Source organism: Cygnus olor, chromosome 13, assembly GCF_009769625.2.
Source record: "Cygnus olor isolate bCygOlo1 chromosome 13, bCygOlo1.pri.v2, whole genome shotgun sequence".
Classification (NCBI taxonomy): domain Eukaryota; kingdom Metazoa; phylum Chordata; class Aves; order Anseriformes; family Anatidae; genus Cygnus; species Cygnus olor.
In genome coordinates, this window is record NC_049181.1 from 9,412,938 (window position 1) to 9,436,380 (window position 23,443).

General features: G+C 40.5%; 1 protein-coding gene across 8 annotated transcripts in view; it reads right to left on the reverse strand.

Annotated features, from left to right (window-relative positions):
• Positions 1–2,642: 2,642 nt before the first annotated feature.
• The window catches only part of HTR2C (5-hydroxytryptamine receptor 2C), a 284,648-nt gene continuing 263,847 nt past the window's right edge, over positions 2,643–23,443 (reverse strand). For 6 of the 8 annotated variants that reach the window (XM_040571971.1, XM_040571966.1, XM_040571969.1 and 3 more), the window contains 2 exons: positions 17,489–17,689; positions 3,137–6,993 (listed from right to left, as the gene is read on the reverse strand). In XM_040571971.1, coding sequence (XP_040427905.1) covers positions 6,161–6,993; positions 17,489–17,689 — 1,034 coding nt within the window. In that variant the 3' untranslated portion in view covers positions 3,137–6,160. Of the gene's footprint in view, positions 6,994–17,488; positions 17,690–23,443 lie in introns of all 8 variants that reach the window. The other 2 variants (XM_040571965.1, XM_040571972.1) reach the window with 2 other exon arrangements.

Consider the following 23,443-nt stretch of genomic DNA (forward strand, 5'->3'; position numbering starts at 1 on the left):
CTCAGACAGTCACAGAAGAGCTGTTCTAGAGTCAGGCTAGAACAGGACACTGAATAAAAATTTCAGTGGTTTGGATTAGCACCCATCATGAGCACCATGCCATTCAGTAGCTCAGTTCTGCAGCACACACAAATGTAAAACTCTGCTCTAAATGTTAACTATTGCAACCAGGCAGTGGCTTAACAGGCACCAGCCTACAGATTGTTTTTAGTGTATCAGCAATTTAAATAACTCAAAATGCCACAATTAGATCCTATTAAAAACATACTTTGGATAATTAGGCTATATTTTAATTAAACATTAATTTATGTAATTTGTTATTGTGGTAATTACAATTCAAGCACAGGAATGATCAGAATGGTGGATTTAGCACGTCCCTATGTGACGCTGCATGATTCATGTCTTTGGTCACCTAATAACCAAGTGCCACTGGAGTGGCAAAACAATAGCCACTGTCCTGGGAAGCTACTGGGGAAACAGTACTCACATGTTAATCAGTACTTAGGTTTCTGGGAAAGCAAAAGATAAGGCAACATTAATGAAAGAGGTAACGCATAATGATCCAGTATGTTAATTTTTCAAAATGACTTTTTTCACCCACCATGGGCAGCCTGGATAATTTTCTTGCTTTCACCATCCCAGAGCAATCAGTTATTGGACCTTTGTTACTGCTAGACACCTATCCATTTGCTGGGCACCCAGAAATCTTTGACACTCTGGACCAGCAGCCCAGCCTTTTGCAAAATTTTATGTAGTTGCAGAAATTTTAATTTTAAGCAGAAATGTTCAGTTCCAAGCTCATGTATTTGACTGCTGGTTAAAGAACTTCTGGTGTGGTTGTTTACTGGGCAAGCATGTCTTACTGCATTGATTGTCTGTCTCATATATATTTAAGATCACTCACCCAAAGACTCTCCATCTCCATGTTGTTATGGGATTGCAGCATCCCTGCACGGCTGAGAAGGAATGGCACATCTTGTAGATATTTGTCAGCTTCTGACAGCTTCAGAGCATGAAATTCAGTGTGGGTAAAAGGAAACAAGCTGAAGGCCTGAGACTTAAAGAAAAATGAAGGAGAGGCAGAACAGTCAATAGCAACTTCACAGTTAAAAATTAAAAAAAATAAAAGAATGTTTTGTTACATGCAGCCTCACCTCTACATTATCATTACAATAGTCCACGTTTCACAGTGACACCTACAGACACATATGATCTCCCTGTCACAGGTTTCCTCTCCAGCTGAACAGCTTTTCCTTTTTTCCAGTGGAAGACTGAAGCGTGGAGACACGTCTTTTGGCTCTCTGTGGGTTCTAGGATGTGTGTTCATGTGCAGGTATATGTGCGTGTTGGTGTGTGTGTGTGTGTGTGTACATCTGTCCACATCTGTTCTTCTGCTGCACCTGCCAAATGCTTGGTGATCTTTGTAAGTGCTTTCCCTGGAAAAAGCTTCTGATGCCTTTTCTGCCCAGGGAGAAATGGAGATAAAGCCAAGTCCAGTTCTTGGCTTGGCAAGTAGCTAGCCTAATGATACTGTGACCCAGGGAGGAAATCCATCCAAGAGACATCTGCATCTTTATCACATGTTGGCCATTGCTTTTGGAATGCCAAATTAGCATCATTTGTCTGCAAGAATATCAAGCATGCTTCATTAGCTCAAAACTAAATAGTATTTCTGAAAAGCTGCTTGTGGTTTGCTTTTTTTTCTTTAAAGCATAAGTTTTCCTTTGAAATTTAGGTCTCCATACCCAGGGCCCTCATGGCTCAAGCACATCAGATGACTGCAGTTAGCCTGCTGCACAGGCACATTACCCCTGACATGGAGGGGGAAATGCAACAACCGCACCCCTAGGCAGCGATGAACCTCCTGGAAGGACTGTCCAGAAGAAGGGCAGTTGTGGTTGGTGCGTGTCTCTGTAGGGAAAAAGGCACTAAGATAACCACATTGTTCACGCTGACTACTCATAAATCAGCATCTTTAAATTACCTCTCAGATAAAAGTTATTGCTAACCTACAAGTCATTAACGCAAGAAGCTAGGTAGGATGCCCTAAGGATCCTCAGCATTGGCTCTGAACCTTATTGCCTTCCAAGTGCCTCTCTGTTCTTACACATACAGGGTAACTGGTCTTATATTCAGTGAGCACAGCACTGAAGGAGCAAGCCCTTGCCCTCAAAAGACAGATTTTGAGGCCCACAGAGGTCCTCAAAGCCACCACACCTGACTCTGAGTGCTACTCCCGAGACTTGGCTGTGCTAAACAGCATGGCACAGAGCCAAACAGCAGAGATGCAGCTGAGCCAGCTCAGGTCTGGAAGCTGGGCTGCTCAGCTGGGAGACTTTTTGCCTGAGCAAGCATGGCCAGCCATGCTTCAGGCCTCAGACATTCCTATGCTGCTCATTCATTTGAACTGAACAGCCTGTACGAAGATGGATGTAATTGTGGATTGCAGAGGCGGTGAGCTGAAATGCTTTCCTCTCCCATTCTGCCTGGTCTTACAGAAGAAGCATGATAGATGGTCCCCACGAGCATCTTCCCTGATGCAAGTCATCAGCGGAGTTTGTTTGCTAGGTCAGAACCCCTGCATGCATGCTCAGTCTCTGTTTTGGGAAACAAGGCTACCAGCACAGTACAGCCTACATCATCATTTCCAAGGAGCTATTTTCACTTGTTCACTCAAAGAAAATATCACCACACATGCTATTCAAGTGATAAAATCGTACCTGAGCTGAGGTTTGAGCACTCACACAAAACTTGCAGCAGGTAATCTCAGCAGGCAGTCCCAGGTCAGGGCTTCTTGAGGCACCAGCATGGTTAATGACAACAGTTTAGGAGAAGCAAAGCTGCTGTGAGGACAAGCTGACTTTGGTTAAGTTGCAGAGAACTAAATCAACTCTTCACATTGAAGTATTTAAAAAAAAATATGTTATTTTTAACATACATTACTGGAAGGAGTTAGGAGAAGAGGGGCAGTATTTTATCACCATTACTATATTTAGCAAGCTTTAGGGTTAGAAGTGTTGGGATACCTGATGACAGTAATTTCTGTGATTAAAGAAACCATGGGGCATGCTTCAAGAGGGGGAGGAGAAATAAGAGTTCCTTATCTTGATTTTTTGTTGTTTTATTTTTTGGTCAGACATATTTTCAGATCAGGACATGTTTTAATTGGTGAGAGATAAAAGGAAGAGAGGGCACGTTCATTTATTTATTATCTGATAGACCATCAAAAAAAAATTAAGAGTGATTAAACCAACAAACTTTCTTTAATAAATTAATAGCAGCATCACAAAACCCTGATGTTAATGACCCAAAGGAAGTTGGGCAATTGACAGTATTTAATCATTCACAAAAATGTTATCACCCGCTGGCCGGGAGATAACACAGGCTCTATAAGGCAGTCCCCTTGTCTGGTTATCTATAGAAGTAACATACATCAGAACGGGTCCAGCTGAGTAGCAACACTTGACATATTTACAGTTCTGGTGCTGAATTTCTTAAAAACATATATAAAAATTCTGTAAATTCTCAGTTCAGTTCTCATTATTTACATCCAAATATAGTAGGTTCCCTTTTTGCCCATACAACAGAACTGGCAAGGGTAAGACATGAAGGCTCCTATGCAAAGAAAATGCATTTGTGTGGACTTACACCAAGTTCGAGGATGCTGTGGCAAATGAGCTATTCACATATGACCTATTCACATGTGCTAGAAGCTACTGTAATTCAACTTATTGCTAAATGCTTTCAAAGTCTGTGGTTGGCTTTTATATATATATATATGTATATATATGTACACACACACATATATATATACACCCAGACATATACGTGTTTGTAAAAGATGTGCTATGAATTCACCCAAGCGAGGGGAGGGAGGAAGAACTACAAAAGCAATGTGATCTTTCTGATTTTTCTCTACTGCTTCAGATATTCAGATCTGACACAGAGCAAAGGGCAGTCACTGAAGGCACAAGTTTGTGTTTCTGGCTAGTCCTTTTCCTGCTGTTTAGCAGACCTTTTTGGACAGGCAGGTAGATTCCCAAGCATTCAAGCCAGTGAAACTGTCAGCAGACTGGTACGCAGTCCATCTCTGCTGCCTTCTGCAAGCAGTAAGCTATGGTCTCAACGGACACCTTGCCTGCCTGCATGGAAGTACTATAGATTTTGCACAGGGGGGAATGAAAGAGAAGAGAGGACCAGCAGCTTCACTGTTTCAAGCTGGAAGCAGCCCAGTAGGAGATGCAACGCTTATGATGTGTTTCAGTAGTGGCCTCTTAGCAACGTTTTTACTGTACACAGCAAAACAACAGCACGACATTGCACTAATGCACTTTCAAAATTTTCTCTTTCCTCTACAAGTGAATTTTGGTGGGATGAACACGGCAAGCTTAGAGTACAAGCAGCTCATATTAGTAAAATGCAACTTATCCATGCCTAATGTAAGCTTTCCTCTTCTGAGGATCTTCATAGCCAGCGGCTGTTAGTCGTGCTAAATGCATCCGTGTTAGATGGATGACTGCAGCACTTGTGTATTAGTTAATGAAGATATAAAAACATTATGGGTTAGATCTGGCATTAGACAATACTCTACATAAAGGAAATTGCATGAGAGGCATCACCCCAGAGGCACTGTGCCAGGAAGACATGGTGCCTTTGAGGGTTTGTCTACACAGGAACACAGAAGAAAATTAATTCAAATTACTTACGGTGTGAATTAAAAGCAGATTAGTTAAACTGCATTAAATCTTGATGTGGATGTTTTCATTAAGATATAAGTGGCTTTAATATGATATAATATAATTTACTTTGGGAGTGAAATGGCATAAATCAATTTGAAAAGTTAATCCAGATTAATCTTCCATGTAGACTTGCTCCAGGTCATAATTCCATGTCTGCTTCCTTCCTGTCCCTGGTCATAGTTTTTGAACCACATCACCAGCAAACGATTCCAGTCACATACTCTGTCCAGCTCTTCCCATCACCTCCTGAGACAGGAGAAAAATGTAGCGATCCTTCATTTATGCCTCTCTTCTGAGTAGCACCTGGGAGCTGTATCCTGAACCTCAGAGCCTGACCCCAAGCTGTGCCACAGGCACAGCAGCTTCTGCCCTACACCCTAAGCTGTGTGCACCAACACTGCAGATCCCTGGGTTTTGAAAAATAAAAGCAAATGCAAAATGAGCTAATGACTAAAGAGATGAGGGGATAGAGAAGATGAGCCCTTACAAAGACAGAGCACTCTTCTCCAGGTGAACCAAAGACTCTGATCATCCAAGCAAACTCTGAAGGCAGTGCCATCCACACTGAGCACCACTTCCCCCATCCCATAACAGATGATTATCTATAAGAACAAGGGGGGGCTTTTTATAAATCTGAGGATCTCCATTTGTAAAATGGTTAAAGCAGATAACGGGGGTTGGCTCTGTTTCTCATGCTTCTTCTCCAAGAGTACAAGCGATCCCAGTCAGGACCACAAAGCCACACCAGAACTGCATTCCCCACCTTTCTTATTGGAGCAGAAGCCTCCTAGTGAATAGAAAGAATGCAGCAGGACTGGAGAGGAAGTCAAAATTTAAAAGAGGTCCATAGAAGTGCAAAATTGCCCCAGTATGGCAGTGAGCCACTACCCTTAACAGGACATATCTCGCCAGCTGCATACACAGCTGCCATGCTTTCATCATATCTCTCTGCCAGGTTTCTGTACAGTCTTTACACGGCACAAATAGAGGTGAGGATTTAAAGTATATATTTACTGTCAACTGGAAAAAGAAAGTTATACTGACCAAGTCTAATAGCATGTATTTGATATATAACTATAAACGTGCCATTCTGGACTCCAGCAAATGCCACCTGAGATAAATATTCAGCATTTTTGTTCATGCACTGGAAGAAGAATTCAAACATTTTGTCCATGACATATGCAAAGTAACTAATAGTTCTGATCTAGTATTAACAGTAAATATAGAACCTTAAACTTCACTGCAGTATATTAATATATATGATTTTAAGTACTGGACTGGAAAGACAACTTTTTTTTTCTTAAAAAAAAAAGTTTTGTTCAGAATGCAATATTTACATTGTCCTTTGACCAACACTTACATTTTTATACAATATATTTTGGCTACAGATATACTGTAGCAAAAGGCTGTGTGAGCCACCTTTACACACAGCTCACTCTTTCACTTACAACATTACAGCTGTTTATGGAGAGCTCTGAAGTCCCTGGTTGCATTACAAGGCCCTCCTCAACTTCATCTAGTTCCATGCTGTTGAGTTCATTGCCGTTTCGATAACTAGTTAAAGTCAGATCCTTCCCATATAAAGCTGTTGAAGCAACATTCAGACACTGATTCTGTCGCAGTGCTGATTTTTTACCAGTCTTGTATTGGCAGCGGATATAATTGGAAAAAGCCCTGCGGTATGTTTTATTGAAAAGTGTGTATACAAGGGGATTAATCCCAGAGCAAACATACCCCACCCAAACAAACACATCGAGGAGTTCACTCAAGAGGTCTTTATCGCAGGCTTCCTTGCAAAGGACAGACATGACATTAGTGATGAAAAAGGGGCACCACATGATGAGGAACAAAAAGAAAACGATGCCCAGGACCTTGGAGGCTCTTCGTTCATTGTTGATGGACTGCATAGTTCCTTTTCGAAAAAGCACTGCCTCCTTATTTACAGGAGAGTTCAAGTGAGATGCCCCCTCATGATTGTGAAGCATTGAAATGTTCTCTGTGTTGTTTTCTTTCTTGAGGCAGTTCACACTGCTTCTCCTCTGCTTGGGCACCTCTCCACACATGAACACTGTTGCCTGTCTCTGCAGCACCTGGACGGTCAGGCAATACGTGATCACCATGATGATGAGAGGAATGAAGAATGCCATGAAGGATCCAATGAGGACGAAGTTCTCATCGTTGAGGACGCAAGTCCCATTTATGAATACCCTGGAGTCATCCTGCAAACCAATGACTGGAATGGGCATAGATATCCCTGGAAGAACAAAAGCAAAAAAGAGATGGTTACCTGGAGAGACAGGGCTCCAAAGAGGCAGCACAGAAGATGTAGGTCCTGCACACATTCAACCCACTGCATAAGGTTGTTTGAAAAAGAAGTTATTACTCCCAGGTGGAGGTTAAAACCTTGTGTAACAACACTCCCGGGAGTGCAGACCCAGAGTGTGAGCAGCCTCCACTGGGAACTACTGCAGTATTGCTGTGCTCCACAGCTAACACAGCAAATCCAACATAACAACTCCTTTATCAAGAACTTTTTCTAAAGTAAACTGTAGGAAAGGCAGTCATTACATTACTGTGTTACAGCTGGCTACCAGTTTGGGGGGGGGTGTGAAATCACAGGCATAGAGTAGATATTAGCAAATGTTGAAGAAGAAAATGATCAAAATGGAAAAAAATGGAGATTTAAAAGAAAGTTTTAAAAAGACATTAAAATAATCCAGATAGAAAAATGGCAACTTTTGCCATAGCTTAACAGACACTTGGAAGTAAATCTCCTGGCTTTCTGGGTCCTTATCAACTATCTTGGTGCAAGCAGGGTGACCTCTGTAAGCTCTGCCTGCCCAAGCACTTCATCCACAAGCAGCATCAAACTGATAAGTACTGCAGAGACAGTCTTACTTGAATTCTTAGAGACCATTATGTAGTCAAATGAAAAGGATGCAGCACACATCTGCCCGATTTCCCATCCCTGTATCTTGATTGAATACAAGGCTATGAACTGGAACAACAGACATCATGAGAGTAGAAAAGGTGTAATCAAAATGGTAATCAGATTGACATGACAGTCCAAAATCAGAATCCCAGCCACAAACTCTCTGGCTGAACGGAAGGAAACTTTAAATGACTCAATTATAATAACAACTGAGCACAGCTCCCACCTATTCTGAGGCACAGAGCAGATCAATAAACCTTCAGAATCACCACACTGGCCAAGGTAGTTTCTCTTGTATCCTGGTGGCACAGTACAGGCACTTTTTATTGTCATGAACTAAATGGAAGACAAACAAGATTAAGAACACTTTGAATCCCTTTTCTCTCTTCAGCAGCCCCTGGCACAGCTTGTTTGTCCTGGATTTCAGGTCATCAGGCATTTCTGGAGCAGAAGCAGGAGTCCTGCCTGGAGGGTCTCTGCAGGCAGCTGTGTGTCCACGCTGTTTGGCTGTCTGGCACATGGGCAGAGCAGACAGTATGTTCAGCCTGGAGCATGGCTGCCCAGGACTGCACATAGGAGTCCTCATCCACAGCTAGCTGCTGGCCTGTCTTTCACCGGGAGTAAAAGAATGAACAAATAAAAGCATTCTGAATAGCTCTAACTCACAGGCATTTACTCAATGTCCTCTAACACTGATTTCCTCTAAGGAATATATATCTGTATATCTGATCTATTTTACCTTGTGAAAGCCATCAGCAATTTATTGTGGGGAGGGAATAGAGGACTCATGCCAGGGCACTGGCTCTTCCTTGAGTATTTGTTATGCATATTGAGATCCAAAGTTTGTCCCTTGGGAGCTCAGTCCCATGACAGGACAGATCTGAAGCCTTCCAAAGAAATCTGTCTACACACAGCCAAAAACAACAAAAGCAATAACAACATATTTTGGAATATTATAACCAATGTGTATATCAGAATGCAGAAAGGACATGGTGGGCCAGATCTAGCTAGACCATTGTGAGTTCACCTAGCCCTGCCACCTGTTTTTATCAATTTCCAGATGTTTGGGGCCATGGTACAAAATGGAGCAGATGTTGACATTATACATTAGAAAATTCCACAGCCAGAAGCGTACCCAAACCTTCTTTTTTAAAATAAGCTGTGAGAGATCTGTCTTGTGTAAATTCCTGATCCCATTTGATCTCCATGATGCTCAGTGGCAATCAGTTTCACAACTTATCTGTTTGTCAAGTAAACAAACTATATCTTTGCTGCCTGATAATTTCCTTTGACTCCAACAGTTTCTCTTCTGTGAGAAACAGTGAAAAATCACTCTCTGATCACCTTTTCCACCTTCTCAGCAATTTTATAGACCTTTATCTTCTCTGCCTTCTAACATCTATTTTAGAAGTGAAGAATGTTTTTCTACTTATTCTATCCTCATGCCAAACTCATTTTATGTTTTTGATTATCTTTCTCCATTTTTTTTTTCAAATTCTTTGTCCTTTCAAAGAAAGGAAGAAATCTGCATGGCCCAGCAATCAGAGAGCAGCAGAATGTCTCATTGTCTCCTGCTCCTTCCCTCCACAGTTTCCTGGCTCGCTGTGAGCACTCCCTCTGCACATATATCTGTGGGGCTGACCATGCTCTTCCCTAACTCTTTCTTCCCAGCAATAACATATTTTGAGGCCATTATTTTGCCTGGATTGCTTTTTTTGGATAGCTGTGAACAACACAGGTCCTAGAACCAGTCGTTTGGGATTCTGCATTTCTAAAGGGAGAGAGTGTAACATGTTAAAACTATTAGCTAGGGTATTTTTCCCAGTGGGCCAAGTGTTTTCCAGGATTCTGGAGAATACATCTGCAACCAGTCATTAGTATAAAATTACCACTTGCCAGTAAGTTAGTGAAGGAATTTCTTCTGAAAATTAATGAATTTAAATGCCTTCTGTGATAATAGCATGTGTTTCCTTAGTCCAAGTGATAGTTCCAGGATCCAGTCTTCTTTCCTCTAACGTTTATCAGTTTACCCTTGGCAAGGTACTTGCTTCCTCTCTGATATGTTTATATCTTTCAACTTTCCTGTGCCAAGTCTCTGTCATTGCAATAACCTCTATCCAAATATGCCATTGACTTTTTATTGTTAAAGACATTTTTCTAATGCCCTGGCTCCATCAAATTCCAGACACTCAGAAGGTGGAAAGTGGGAGGTAGAGAAAACAGCCTTTGCACAAAGAAGAAATCTGAGTTTGATCAATCACATTACGCTGAGATTTTATTTACATGGAGAGTTTTTTTTATGTTTTAGAGTCTTGTAAAAGAAATACCCTTTGAAACAAAATACAGAAAGGAATAGAGGTTCATTCATGAAGTAGTCTTCACTGAATTTTTAGTGTTATTACTTTAGCCAAAGGAAATGAGATGAGGTTTCAGGATATCCTCATGGTCACACACATAAATTACATTCTCAAAAAATAACCCAGTTCTGGAATATGAATGTAGAAGTCAAGAGTGCTGATAACAGTCTAAAATTCTACGTGAGGATGAGATACCTCAGCACTGATCATATGGAACAAGGAGGTAACTGCTGTAATGGAAAAATGTCCCTTATGTTTTTCATAACAAAGTGGGATTTCAAACCAAGAAAGCACAGAAGAGAGAGCTCCAGGTCTTTGTTTGCTCCGTCCTCCAATCCAGGAAAATCCCATTGCTAAACAGAAGGAGGAGGAAAAATGCCCTCGAAGGAGCCTGCCAACATATACTCATTCAGCTGCCAGCTACCTTACAGAACTGCTGAACAGCCAGCATTAGCCTCATCTCAAATGCTTTCTTCTGCCTCACACTTCTCCTTTGTAGCTAGTTCCATTACAGCAGCTGTACATTTTAGTCATAGCTTCATAAAATAAACTAATTCTTTAATGTGAAACTTATCACTGATCCACCCCACAATCCAGCCCTGAAGGAAACTAAGTCTGTCATACCACTTGGGTGATGGGGAGTAACTCTTCAACCCCCAGCACTGAGAACTGAAGTGCTGTGGGTCTCAGACACCCCAGACAGGCTTCCTTCAGGGGGATTATTGCAAAACTGCAGCTGCCACAATCTCAAAAGCACAAATACCTGCTTTCAGATACTGCTCACACACTGACCTTGATTATAATAGGTCACTACATGCAGTACATACCAGTAGGCATGCCTGTAGTATCTGAGCAAGGGCAAACAGGAATGCTGGCCTTATCTGAATTATGCTGTTTGAGCGAGCATGGAGAAAGCATTTTACTCCACTTGACTCAAATGACCCACGGTGCTAACACGAGGGTTATAAATGTTCACAATTTAAGAAAGAAGAAGCCTACTACCAGGCAGCATTACTGCTGTTCAGCTCTGAGCCCCAGTGCAGAACATTTCTTGAACTTTTGCCTTGCAGCTGAGCTGGCACAGTGCTCAAACTTTGCATGTTTGCTGAAAATCATGCTTTGCTCTTCACAGAAAACTTGGTCCTCTTGCTCAATGTTTAAGCAGTATCTAGGGCAACTGGGATTGCCTTGGTGAGAAGACAAAACCAGCCACCATGAGCCAGCAAGCCACAGACCAAGTCCCTGCTCAACTGAACACTGGAAGCGCCTTCCGGCCAGGCAGTAGCTTGGGTCAGACATCCCTTTTCATCACAGCAGTTCACAAAGGATATTAATGTCGCTTTTATCTTCTCCCCTCCCTTAGCTTCTGTCTGATAGAGCATGCAGAAAGCAAGACAGAGGGTCATCCTCCGGATTACAAATCCGATTACAGTTGTTCTCCCATCTCTGCTTCCTGTCATCTTTAAAGCTGTTCTCAAGCCAGCATATCAGTTCAACAAATGGGGCTGGGAAGATGCTGTGGACACAGAGTAACAGATGCTCTTCACAGATTCCCAATTAATAAAACAAAACCCAAATGACTACAAATATGGCTTTGTAAAACATTTACTAGCTTGCTCTAGAAGAAAAGCTGGGTAAAAAGTCCAAATGTACAATTGACAGTCACAAAATGTAGAATTAAATGAAAAACAATAATGTTTTTGTGTTTAGTATCTTGTTTTCTTCTGTGAAAGCCTACAAGACTGATAAAGATTACTGGAAATATAGTCTTTGATGGTTTCCACTAAGAAGGAAATAATTTCCATTCTTTCTTCCTCACAACATTCTTGCATAAGAAGAGATTTGATTTCACCCAGGGACAACAACTTCGATAAAGAAAACAGGAGCCTGCATATGGGTTTACTTTCTCTTTCCACGTGTAAGATTCTCAGGGTTGAATGCAAGCAGAGTCACATTTTACTGCTGGTTGATGGGCCTGGGGATGCCAGGGACAACTTCTGGTGTCAGCACTGGATCCAAAGTTTGCTGTGATCAACAGATCAACAGCAAGGGCTCTGCTAAAACAGGTGGGCTTTGGACCTCCCTACCACTCTCTTGGCATTTACACACAATTCAAAAACAAAACACAGAGAGAGAGCTGTGAGCCAAACAAGACTACGGCTGGCACAAAAGCTCTCTATGCTGCAAAGGCAAGAACACTGCTGTCCATGCTAAACACTGCATGTTTAACTCTACTTCTTTAACCTCATATTTATTATCAGATAAAATAAACTTGGGTTACCACTTTAAGAGACATTCACCTGGATATCAGCAGCTGCTGTAACTATTAATTAGTGTTAAAGAACTGACTCCCTGAAGCCTCTCAGAAAAGCGAAAAGAAAACTAAAACAAATCTGTTTGGTTTCTTAACAGAAGTGTCTTGCAGAATGCCTGCACATTTCTCTAATAATTACTATCAGACAGCAACAAGTAAAGCCCAACAGACACCAGCCTCCTTACTTGCATTATGAAAGAAAAGGCACAGGTTTCAGGAAGCAAGCTCTTCAGTGGCAAATTGAAGGATGTCAGTTTTTGAAGTGTTCTAAAACATAAAAATTCCATATTCCTCATATGTCAGCAAACTAATTGCAGTACACTTCACGTGCTAATGCAGTAACAATGCACCTTCAGGGATGGATTAGGTCTAGTTTTATCTAACTGTTCCAACAGAACAACAGTGCCAAACCTGTGTTGGTTTAAAGTCAAAGATAAAAGGGGGTTGAACTTTGAAGAATCTCTCTGCATGCAATGAAAACAACTGCAAACAGAGGAATGTAATTACTGCCTGTGCCTGAGCAAGCTGCTTAAACCTTATGAGAGCACTGAACAACCCAAGTCCAGAAGGAAAACTAGCAAACACCAATAAAAGATTGAAGAAATAAATGATTTTCCCACCTGCCCCTCTCTTTTGCTAAATGACTTCTCTTCCTTTGCTCAACCACTTCTTTCCAGTGGTGCATATGAACAAAGAGGGATGTGGCTCCTCCTCACAGCGTAAATGCTGCCAGGGCTGAACTTCCCCCTAGAATCACAAGATGATGCCTGAACTCATGTTCAGTAGGCAGTAGCCTCAAACAGGAGACACCAGTATCTCTCTTGCCCCCAGGAATGGATATAGTAGAATGGTCAATCCATTTTCTGCACAAATCACTTACAAACTATCAACATCTGCTGCCATTCCATGTAAATCAAACTAATCCAGGCACCCATGACAGAAATCCTCAAGTAGTTCCCTTGCTACAAACTCAGCTTATCAACTGCTATGATCTTCATCATCTGAGCAAGATAACTCTTGCTGATATGCTAGAGAGATTAATGTCCCTCTTGGTAATCATGATAAAAAACTCTAGTGAAATAATATTGGTGATGCCACTCTAAGCATGTTCCTCAAACTGAATATCAGTGAGATAAGGGGAGGTTTAGCTGAGAGCTGGAGGCCCTTTAAGGACATTATTAGGACAGCTTGCATAAAGGGACTTGCTCAGCCTGTGTAAGAGAGGAACACTTAGGGCAGAGCAGAAATCTGTTAGACATATCATCACTTAATCTAAGATGAGCTTTTACGGATCCTTGCAATCACAGACCTTTCATACTTCTACAAATAAACCTCCTCAATAAAACAATGATGTAGTATGAAAATTTTAAAAAGTATTTTACATCCTCGTTCAAGTTTAATGGTTTACCATATACACAAACCTAGTATGTCTACCTGAAACTGAAACTGTGATATCATTAGCAAGTCAGAGAAAGAATGAAAAGAAAAAAGTCCAGTTCTAACACAAAACATACACTCAGCAGCACATTTCCTTTTTTGCTACTTATTTTGTTTTCAAACAACCAACCAAACAAAATAGAGACTTGTTTGGCAAGATATATCCTTGAAATGCTAAGAAACAAAAAGTGAAGAAAACGTATTCAGTGACAGGTTAATGCAGTGTGAGTGTCCCAAAGTTTCTCAGTCACCTAAGAAGCTGTTTATTCTCTCTGATAAGAAAAGCAATTGTGAAAAGTCTGCTTATGGCAGTGATGCAAAGAACAAAATTTGGAGCTGATCTGTTTTTCGTGCTCAGATGCTGTCAGCCAGGTATGCTGCAATGTCCAGGGACAGACATCCCGCAGCCATTTGTTACAGTAAACAATGCTTACTGTCACACAAATTCTGCTGTCTACATACTTACACTGCTGACTATAAAGCTTAACATAAAATTCCCAGGCCACATTTCCACTAACAACAGCTGGTTCAGGAGAAACAAATGTAAGAACTGCGGCTGGCATTGAATTTAAAGGATGGCCTCACTTACTGAGTTTACACTGTTACTAAGGAAGTAAACCTGAGCTGGAAAGCCTGCAGGTTGTGTAATTTGGGTGCCCTCTAGTAAGTGACCAAACCTTGAAATTTCTGGGAAGCAGAAGAAAATCTGTCTTGTGGTAGCAGGCACACAGCTGGGCCACAGGAAGCTTCAGAACTATATTTTACTTATTTTTATATCAGAAGCAACTTGTGTGCACCCTTCCACACCACTGAAGTTCATTCATTTATATTTCAAAATTGAAATTTCTTTTATATCAATATTACCCAGTTAACATTTTATCTTGCATCATAAGGTGTGTGTTTAGAGTTTGACTACCTCCTCATTGCTCCTGCTAAGAGCTACATGGAGATCTCTTTCTCTCTTTAATCTGAAAAATGGCCCAAGGTCACCTCACTCAGAGTAAGACATAGGGATTCTGGCAAGACAGGTTAAGTCTATGCATCACTAGTGAAAACCTTTCACTTGCAACAGTGCTAAGTCTGAAGACATGAAACATGATCCTGCCAGCAAGCTCACAGCTATAATTTATTTTCATTTTCAATTGTGCAGATATTTCAGTTGCCTGCATTTCTATTTCCAGCCTCTGCATCGTGCTATCATGAAACTCGTTTTCACAAGATGCTCTTCCCAGCACTTCATAGCACCCACTTTTTCTCTAACTGGACACAAAATGTTGCTTGGGGTTCTTTTGCTAAGACACAGGACAACTGACTGCGATGCTCTTTAACATAGAACAAAGAGGACATTGGAAAAGATTCATTTGAAAAGCAATTGCCAACAAACAGGAGGACTCTGTTAATGTTCCTCTGCTTAAAAACCCAGTCATGAGTTTAGGCTTGTGCAACCTGCCAAATTCATAGCTCAATGATCAAAGAACTTCTATAATATATTTTGCTGTCAGCATTAACATTTCAGGAAAATGGAATGCAAAAGCTACTATATTAAGATAAATGACATGCTTTTTCCTTCCGATTTTAAATTCTGATTCAGGAACAGAATTCAGAATTCTTTACTTGGGATACATTTAAGTTTCTTCAGTCCAGCTGAAGCAGGATTTAAGAAATACAAACTGACCAGCCTGAACTAAAGTTATGCTTAGAATTTGATACTCAGTCGTGTACAGAAATGCACAGATTCTTTTTTGATACTTGATATTGAAGGGGGGTGAATTTGTTTAACCTTTTTAATCCTCTTGAAAATTTTCATCAGAACTTTCCAAGCGACAAGTAGGTAAGAGCTAGAAGATAACAATACACTTTGGGTGGGTTCTTCTCTTTCATTTCATGTTCAGTTTATTCCTTTGTCACATTTCTGCATTCATTTATGAAGTAAAAATAGTTATGCTAAAATAAGCTAGAGACATACCAAGAGTAATTTTCTTTCCCCATTTAGTGCAACCTGATGGAGAAGACTCAAGTAAATGGATAAACACTATACATGCATTGGGGAGAGTGGAAATCCAACAGCATTTCAGTGTCCTGCTTCTCCACACCCTGATCAGACTGGCGGGGGATTATTGACTCTGCCTGTATCTTCAAAAAAAGGTATGCAAGCAAAGACTTCCCTGGACCAGCTGTATCTGCATCATAAGGAATGAAGAAAATATCCCCAAAACCCAGCCAGCACTGTACACCCTCTCAGCTGTGATCCCAGCACAGGAGGGCACCCAGGCATGGGCTGTGACGCACCTCCCTTCACCGCCTGGGAAGCTGCAGACATCCTGCTGAGTGACTGCTTACACCTTCTTCCTAAAAGCTTTTAGATGCTGGGGAATAAATACAGCACCTATTGCCTCACTGATGGCTAAGAAACCATATGTTTTGAAAAGAAAAGTGCCGTTACGGCTCCTTTCCAAACTCTTTCTTTTAAAGTTCATAAATTCACCTGTTTTCCATCTTATTACAAATGCAGACTGCTAAACGTCATACAAGAGAGCTAGGCAGGCATGAAGTGTTTGAACTCTGAAGCAGAACCAAGTCACCTTACCTATCCTGGTTCAGGTACTTTTGCCCTTGGAGGGTAGTAGAGTCCATAGTTCTGATTTCTGTCATGCTGAGCCACTCCCCACCCAGTAACTCCAGGAAGAGTTAGCTCTATAGCTACCTCTTTTTATTTTTTATTTTTGCTTGTTTTCATAACCTTTTTCTAGACAAACTTCTTCAGAAGTAGCCCCTGCAGCACCCAGACATCAAGGATCATATTGCATTTGTAAAGCAAAAACCTTACAATACTGTACTGGAAGTGACAACTGCTTTATGAAAGAAAACGTAGAAGTTAAATTTTAAAAGTAGTCTCCATCAGACTACTTTTTATTCAAGCAAATAAAGGTAATACAGCATAGGGGAGAGGTCATACAATCCTTCTGAACTTGTCCCAAGTATCTCTCTAATAGACCACATTGAAATAATTCTGCCCCAAATGTTTTTCTTCACATAATTCCTGATGTTACACTGTTATCTTGCTATCATTTCTCCTTTTCCTACCTATTTAACTGCTGCTTTACTTGTCATTTTTTATCAAAGTAATACAAAAGTGTCTTGTTTTATGTCTACTCCTCATTTACTATGACTTCAAACTCTCCAGCTCAGTACTAGAAACAATCCAGCTGTGGCAGAGTATAATAAAGGCTATAAAGCCCGCACAAGAGGCAGTAAATATCTAGCTGTTAGCCTGCCTTGAATCCTACGCTGCTTTACTTAAACTGCCACCAAAATTTGAGCAAGTTTAACTGCAGTGACTGCAGTGTAGATCTCATTTGTATTGGCTGGATTTTATGTTCAAATTCTTTCCTAATGCTATTTTCTGCTTTGTTTACACAGCAGTTTTATCGTTCCATTTGTCTGTGTTGCCATCATTATTGGCATATTGATATGTATACAGCAGCAGTGCTTCAGCATTGGAAGTGGTGATATTCTGAAAAATGACTACTTATTTTTGTCAGTGACCAATCACAATGAAAGATTTCTATTTCCCAATAATCATTTGTTATATTCAGTCATGCAGGCCAGGTAAATTAATTTGAGTATCCTCTTAAAAATCCTAAATGAAAATTGGAGTAACACTGTTATTCATTAAGACACGGTTAAGATCGTAAGCCGCATTTCTTACCTATGGATATGGTCCAAACTGCAGCAATTTTCATAATAGCCTTGGTGCGGGAATTGAAGCGGCTGTGCTCAATGGGATTGCGTATTGCTACATACCGATCAAGAGAGATGGCACAGAGATGCATAATAGATGCAGTTGAAAAGAGCACATCTAGGGAAATCCATATAGGGCACAACTGTTTAGGCAAAGGCCAAGCATAATCTGAAACATAGAGAGAAAAGAAATGAAAGGAAAAAAAGAAAAGGAAATAATTTGGGAAGCTAGGCCATCATTTCTGAAAAACTCTTGGATATTTTCACTCTACCAGTAAGAATACTAATAGCAGTAAGGAGCACATGCATGAGTAGTGGACAAGGAAATCTCTCTCAGGGCCTCTCTTGGGACAGCCCCTGGCTCTGGACAGTCCATAAACCCGTAGCGAGTTCTCAAACATCTGTTTTCTATGACTCAACCTACCAGTAGCTAAACATGAATGAACATTACTTTGGCAATGCCTCCAGGTCACTGTTCTTGCCACAGTCCTCTTCTTGAACTTTCCCCCAAATTTTTACAAGATCAAATATTCCTTTCAATTATAATAAATCAGTCATAGTTTTTCAATGGATTGTGTGCTATGCTGTGTGGTATTAATTTTACTCAGATCTATTCTTCTTCATAGTTTCTGTCTTCTGAGAAGAAAGGTATAAGGCATTTTTTCTACAGACTGTCCACCAACTAGCTAATTTACACTGTTTCACCTTAAACACTCTCCCTAGATGACCTGTCTTAATAACAGAGACCTGTCTTAATACTTGCCTTCTTGCAATACTCTCTATTGATCGACTGAAGTTTAAAAATTGCTTTGAAGGTAGACAGAACTGAGCAGTACTATTTACAGAAAGAAGCATACCAGCAAAGTGAATGGACTAGATAGCCACATCTGTCAGCAGCTGGCAGGCAGCTGGTAGGCATGTCTGCATTTATTAGTCAGTTTACTCAGTGCTAAAATACATCTTGAGAATAAAAGTGACCCAGAAAGATCCCCTGGGGGCACCAGTATTTATATGAAAACTCAGAGAAAACTGCTTTTTGAACGATATCCCCATGTACTAATGTCCAGAATGGGTTGCATGAGGTCAGTGATGTGTCCTGCCAAGTACTGGGCTTCTAGCACACTTATCAAAACAAACCAACAGCATATGCAGCAGCTGGAAACATGACAGACTTCATACTGGTTGCATAATGCGGTATTCTTGTGTCTTCATTCAGAACATGGATATACCTAAAGCAATCTTGAAGTCTACCCCAAGGATCAGCAACATCACTTTTTGTCATAGTAAAAATGATGCAGCTCCATTTTACCAATCTTGAATAGAAAGACAGAAACATTAGTCACAGAAAGCATATTTTGAAACAAATGACCCAGACAAAGAGAGACTCACATTACCTTACATGTAAAAACCCAAGATCAACTGAACCACAGGAAATTATTAAGAACGGTCCCAGTGAAGACCAAGAACTCTTCACAAGATGCTGGGCAGAACAGGCTAGACACATTAGCTCGTTTTACCACTGGAAACACTAATAAGAAGTGCTAAGTGACTCACAGAAACCCACACAGCACCTTAGCTCTGGGGAGATACACCCGTTATTTCAGCAAGTCTGGACTACCCCTAGTAGAGGGACTGATATTGGACTAAAATCCAAATCTGCAAGTATTTAAAAGATCCCTACCAAAGGAAGCTAAGTAAAGTGCATTGTGGCTGGAGCATCTTTACTTTAAAAAGCACCTCTGCTGTACAGATCAATCAAACTTGCTTAAATTATAACTCAACCCCTTTATGAAGTGGCAATCAAATTCCAAGCCTCCTGCTCTCCTTTGCAGTAACTTAGGATATTGTTGCCATTAGCCTGCAATTGAGTTGAGAGCTTCAGTTAAGCACGTATCAGTTTTTTGTTTTTTTTTTTTTTTTTTACAATCACCTTTTAATTCCAGTTGTGTTCACTGTTCCTAGCACCAGGGCTGATGCTGCTGTAGCACTCCAGTGAAAGCTCCAGAGAAGAGCAAATCTGATCTCCTTCAAGTGGTACAGGTGCTTCCTGTTCAGCCCCAGGCTTTTGCTGCCAGCTCCAGCTAAAACACATTCAGTGACACTTTATTACTTGCTGCTTTTCCCTCTGAGTCGCTAGAGACAGCTTGCTGATGCAGGCTGAGATGAGGTGTGAGCACAAGACCTGAAGAAAGGCACTGGGGAACGTGCTGTGATGGATGGAGTGGTCCTGCTGAATACAGAGTGATGGCAGCAGCCTCTGCTCAGAGGGATGTTGATGGGGATGGCTGGGTCTCCCCATCAGGCAGACAGCCAGAAAATCTCCGGTGTCTCCAGGAAGGGCCTCCAGGCTCCCTGTGCGTGGGAGCATCTCCACTCTGATATACAGAGCTGCAGAGGGTACCATCTGATTCTTGACATTTACTAGACCTGGAAGAGGTTTCTACAGCAACCACCTTTCCAGCACTACTGAATGATGAATAGCCTCTGCTACTTTTTCCTTCAAGCTCTCTGAACACTCCCCATAACTGATTCCCACTGGAACAACTTCTGCTACTGATGTGGACTAGGCAACAGCACTATAACCAAGGAATTAGCAGGAGTGAAAGCAACCGTAGATGTTCATACCCATGGTGAGAGGTTAGAAGCTTCTGCTGTCAGCCCTGGCAGAGCAGGAACCACGGCCTGCTCCAGAGCTGAGCATTTTCTCACACGCAGCTGCAAACAGATGAAAGTAATGTTGCCCAGAATTTCTGCCCGGGCAAGCTGTCAGGATGTGTTTAAAGATGAAGGTGATATGAGAGCCCTCCTAATGGCTAATCCTTTTAGTCTTTACTGTCCCAAGGCACTCTGTTATGCTTCCAGCTGAAAAGGCAGTTATATGAGGAGATATTTTACTTTCTCAGGAAGTATCCTAAAATGATCTGTGATAATAAAATGTCACTCCGGAAATTTGTAGAATGGAAGTTTGTAATTCATGACTATACCTTGATATGAAGGGCATAATATATATTCTATCTCAAAATGTGCTTACTTTTAAGTAAGCATGTTGTGTGCATTCAAGAAACACCTACACAGCACATGAAGCCAGTAATTTGAGCAAAAAGAAAAAAAGTTAATTCTATTTCTGTTTAAATAAATGTACAAAACATAGGAAATGTACCCTGTGACTATGCCAAGGTGGAAATAAAGATTACAAAAACAACTCTGTTAACAATGTTAGACATTTAAAACAATGCTATCCTCAGAAATACTCTATCCGCAGAAGGTAACATTTCTCTAATTAGTTCTATTTTCTCTCATTTCATACACAAACCATAGCAATTACCGTATATTTAGAAGTACAGATGACTGACTGCAACATGTTCTTGGACCCCAGCACTTTTAAGTTTTAGTAAACGCATTTCCAATTGAAAGCATGCATTTCAGTCTAAATTTTCTTCTGGGGAGAATGAAACAGTGCCTAACACCTTGGCAGCCAAACCAAAATTCCTGGTAAGAAATTCTGATTTTTGTACCTTGAATTAATCTATGCTCTTGAAATCAGTCTCATACGTAATGCATTAGCTGGTAAACCTTATAGGAGAGTGCTGAGGAAAATTCGATGAATCCAGCAGAACAAAACAAAAGGAGATATTCTTTAACTTAGGGTGTGATTAAGTTACACATTTTTTTTTGCTTCCAGATACTTTATGGATGCTAGAAATTTACAGTGGACAAATTAATAGATAAAAATGTAAAAAAAGGAGATTAAAAATCATAGATAAAAGACCATTGCCATGCGAGTTCTTCTAGATCAGTGTTAGCTTCTGGTTCTGATCAGGATAAAAACACAAGCTATGAAATCCTATAAGTAAGTTCCTACGGAATGCCCATGTGTATTGCTTCAGCCTCTAATGCTGAAGAGCATGGAACCCAAGCTGCTGTGGTTCCTCATGGGAAACCTGGGACAAATACTCATATTTAACCAGGAGTCAGGGTTCATAGGTGGGATTTCATCTCCAACACTTCACTGGACTGAAAAAGCAAACCACATTTCCTGTGTGTCAGTAAATGTTGAGATGGGCTCAAAATGTTGGCAGCAAAATACAGAAACTCAAAAATATTTTGGCAGTTGCAGACCATCTCTGTCTGCAGCTAATTTGCTGTCACATGAGAGCTCCCTTAAATTTTTTGTGCTTTCCATCAAGAAAGATGGCAGCAATGAAATTTAATCACTTTTGTCAGAGATTTTATGTATATGAATAAAAAGTGTTATATAACACTGTTATTACGGTCATTGTGCTGTTCACTGCATGAGAGTCAAAATTACTAGCCACTGCAGCAGGAGGGGGACTGAATAACCCAAAGCATAGCAAGTGGGAGCAAAATTAAATATGTAGAATGGTAAAACAGAATTACTCCAGATTGAAGGAGAATGGATGAACCAGGAAAAAAAAGAAAAAAAAGTGTTAGAACCTGCAGCTGAAAATATTGTGGGATTGCAAAATAGACTGAAGCTTCTTTCTCCCCAAAGTCTCAAACAAAATCTCATGAGTTTTCCACAGCTTTTTGCACTAAACTGGAGTAGATCAAATTGTTGTGTACACAAACACACCCCATGCTAAAAATGGACTTGTCCACCGTATTTACATTTTGAAAAATTATTATTGTTTGTAGATATTTACTACTTCTATGGCAGTATCTGCTCCAGGACACCTCCAGGGAATATGCAGTGCAACACTCAGGACAAATCCGGTATAATACTTGGTGACAAAATACCTGTTTACATCACAATAAAGCTAAGAGTTATGTAAAATTCATCACTGTAGCTTCAGAAGTTTTTCACGGCAAACTCACACTAAGCTGCACCAGTCGTTTCCTTTCCAACCATAAACAAAAATTTGGAAAAGGCTTCGGAGTATACTTATTGTATTTAGCCAGTGCTTTAGATCTGTTGGGAGGGATAAAAGGGTAAAAAAACACCCTTCAAAATCACAGAGGAAGAGTAAGGGTATATTTTGTCCTTCAGGATCCTGATTTTATATATATATACATATGTACATACACACACAGATAAGACATATATACATACTCATATATATATATAGGAAAACAAAAACCAAAGAAAAAGAGGTGCAGAATAGAAGAACTAAAGATGTTTCTCTGTTCAGATATAGCCTCTTTTAACGTTGTCCATTGGCTTGGCCAAAACCTAGAATGCATGTAATATTTCTTGTTTTGGGGTTCTGATACGTACTGTATTCATTTTTCACAGCTACTAAGTAGGCCTTGAACTAATTGAATTAAAAATGTAAGGAAACCATTATGCTTGAATTAATCTTAATCCCAGCACCAAGCACGATTTCCCAGCAGTTAACATGGCAACAGAGCACAGGTTTTCAGCACCTCCCGGTTGTTCTCTAGATGCCATGGGTCCATTTCAGGCCATGAGCTAATCTATGTAGTATTCTTGCTCACAGAAAAGTCGATTACAAAAGGAGATGCCTCACCTAATTCTATGAGAAATGAGGATACTCTTTTTATTCAGTGTTTTTATGCCTATCAGAATGATATTCAATAATAGCATCCACTCATGTTACCTTGGTGTAACTGAGAGCAGGGTGCAGATGATGTGAAAACAGCAACCCAGAAGATGTCACTTTCTGATAGATTTTTGCAGAATCCTAAGAAGATTCTTTCACGTATTCCAGGAAAATACAATACTGTGGTTTGTGGAAAAGAAGCCTACTTTTGCCCCCTGCTAAATGTTGTTTCATCCCATTACCACCACTAGCATATAGCCACTGAAGCATTTTATACTAGCCAGACTTTCCCATATTCACTACAAAGTTTCAGAGCAGGCACAGGCTTTACAAAAATAGAAAGCAATTACATACAGTTCTAACATTGCTGCATCACATTATTCCTAAGGGAACTAAAGAAT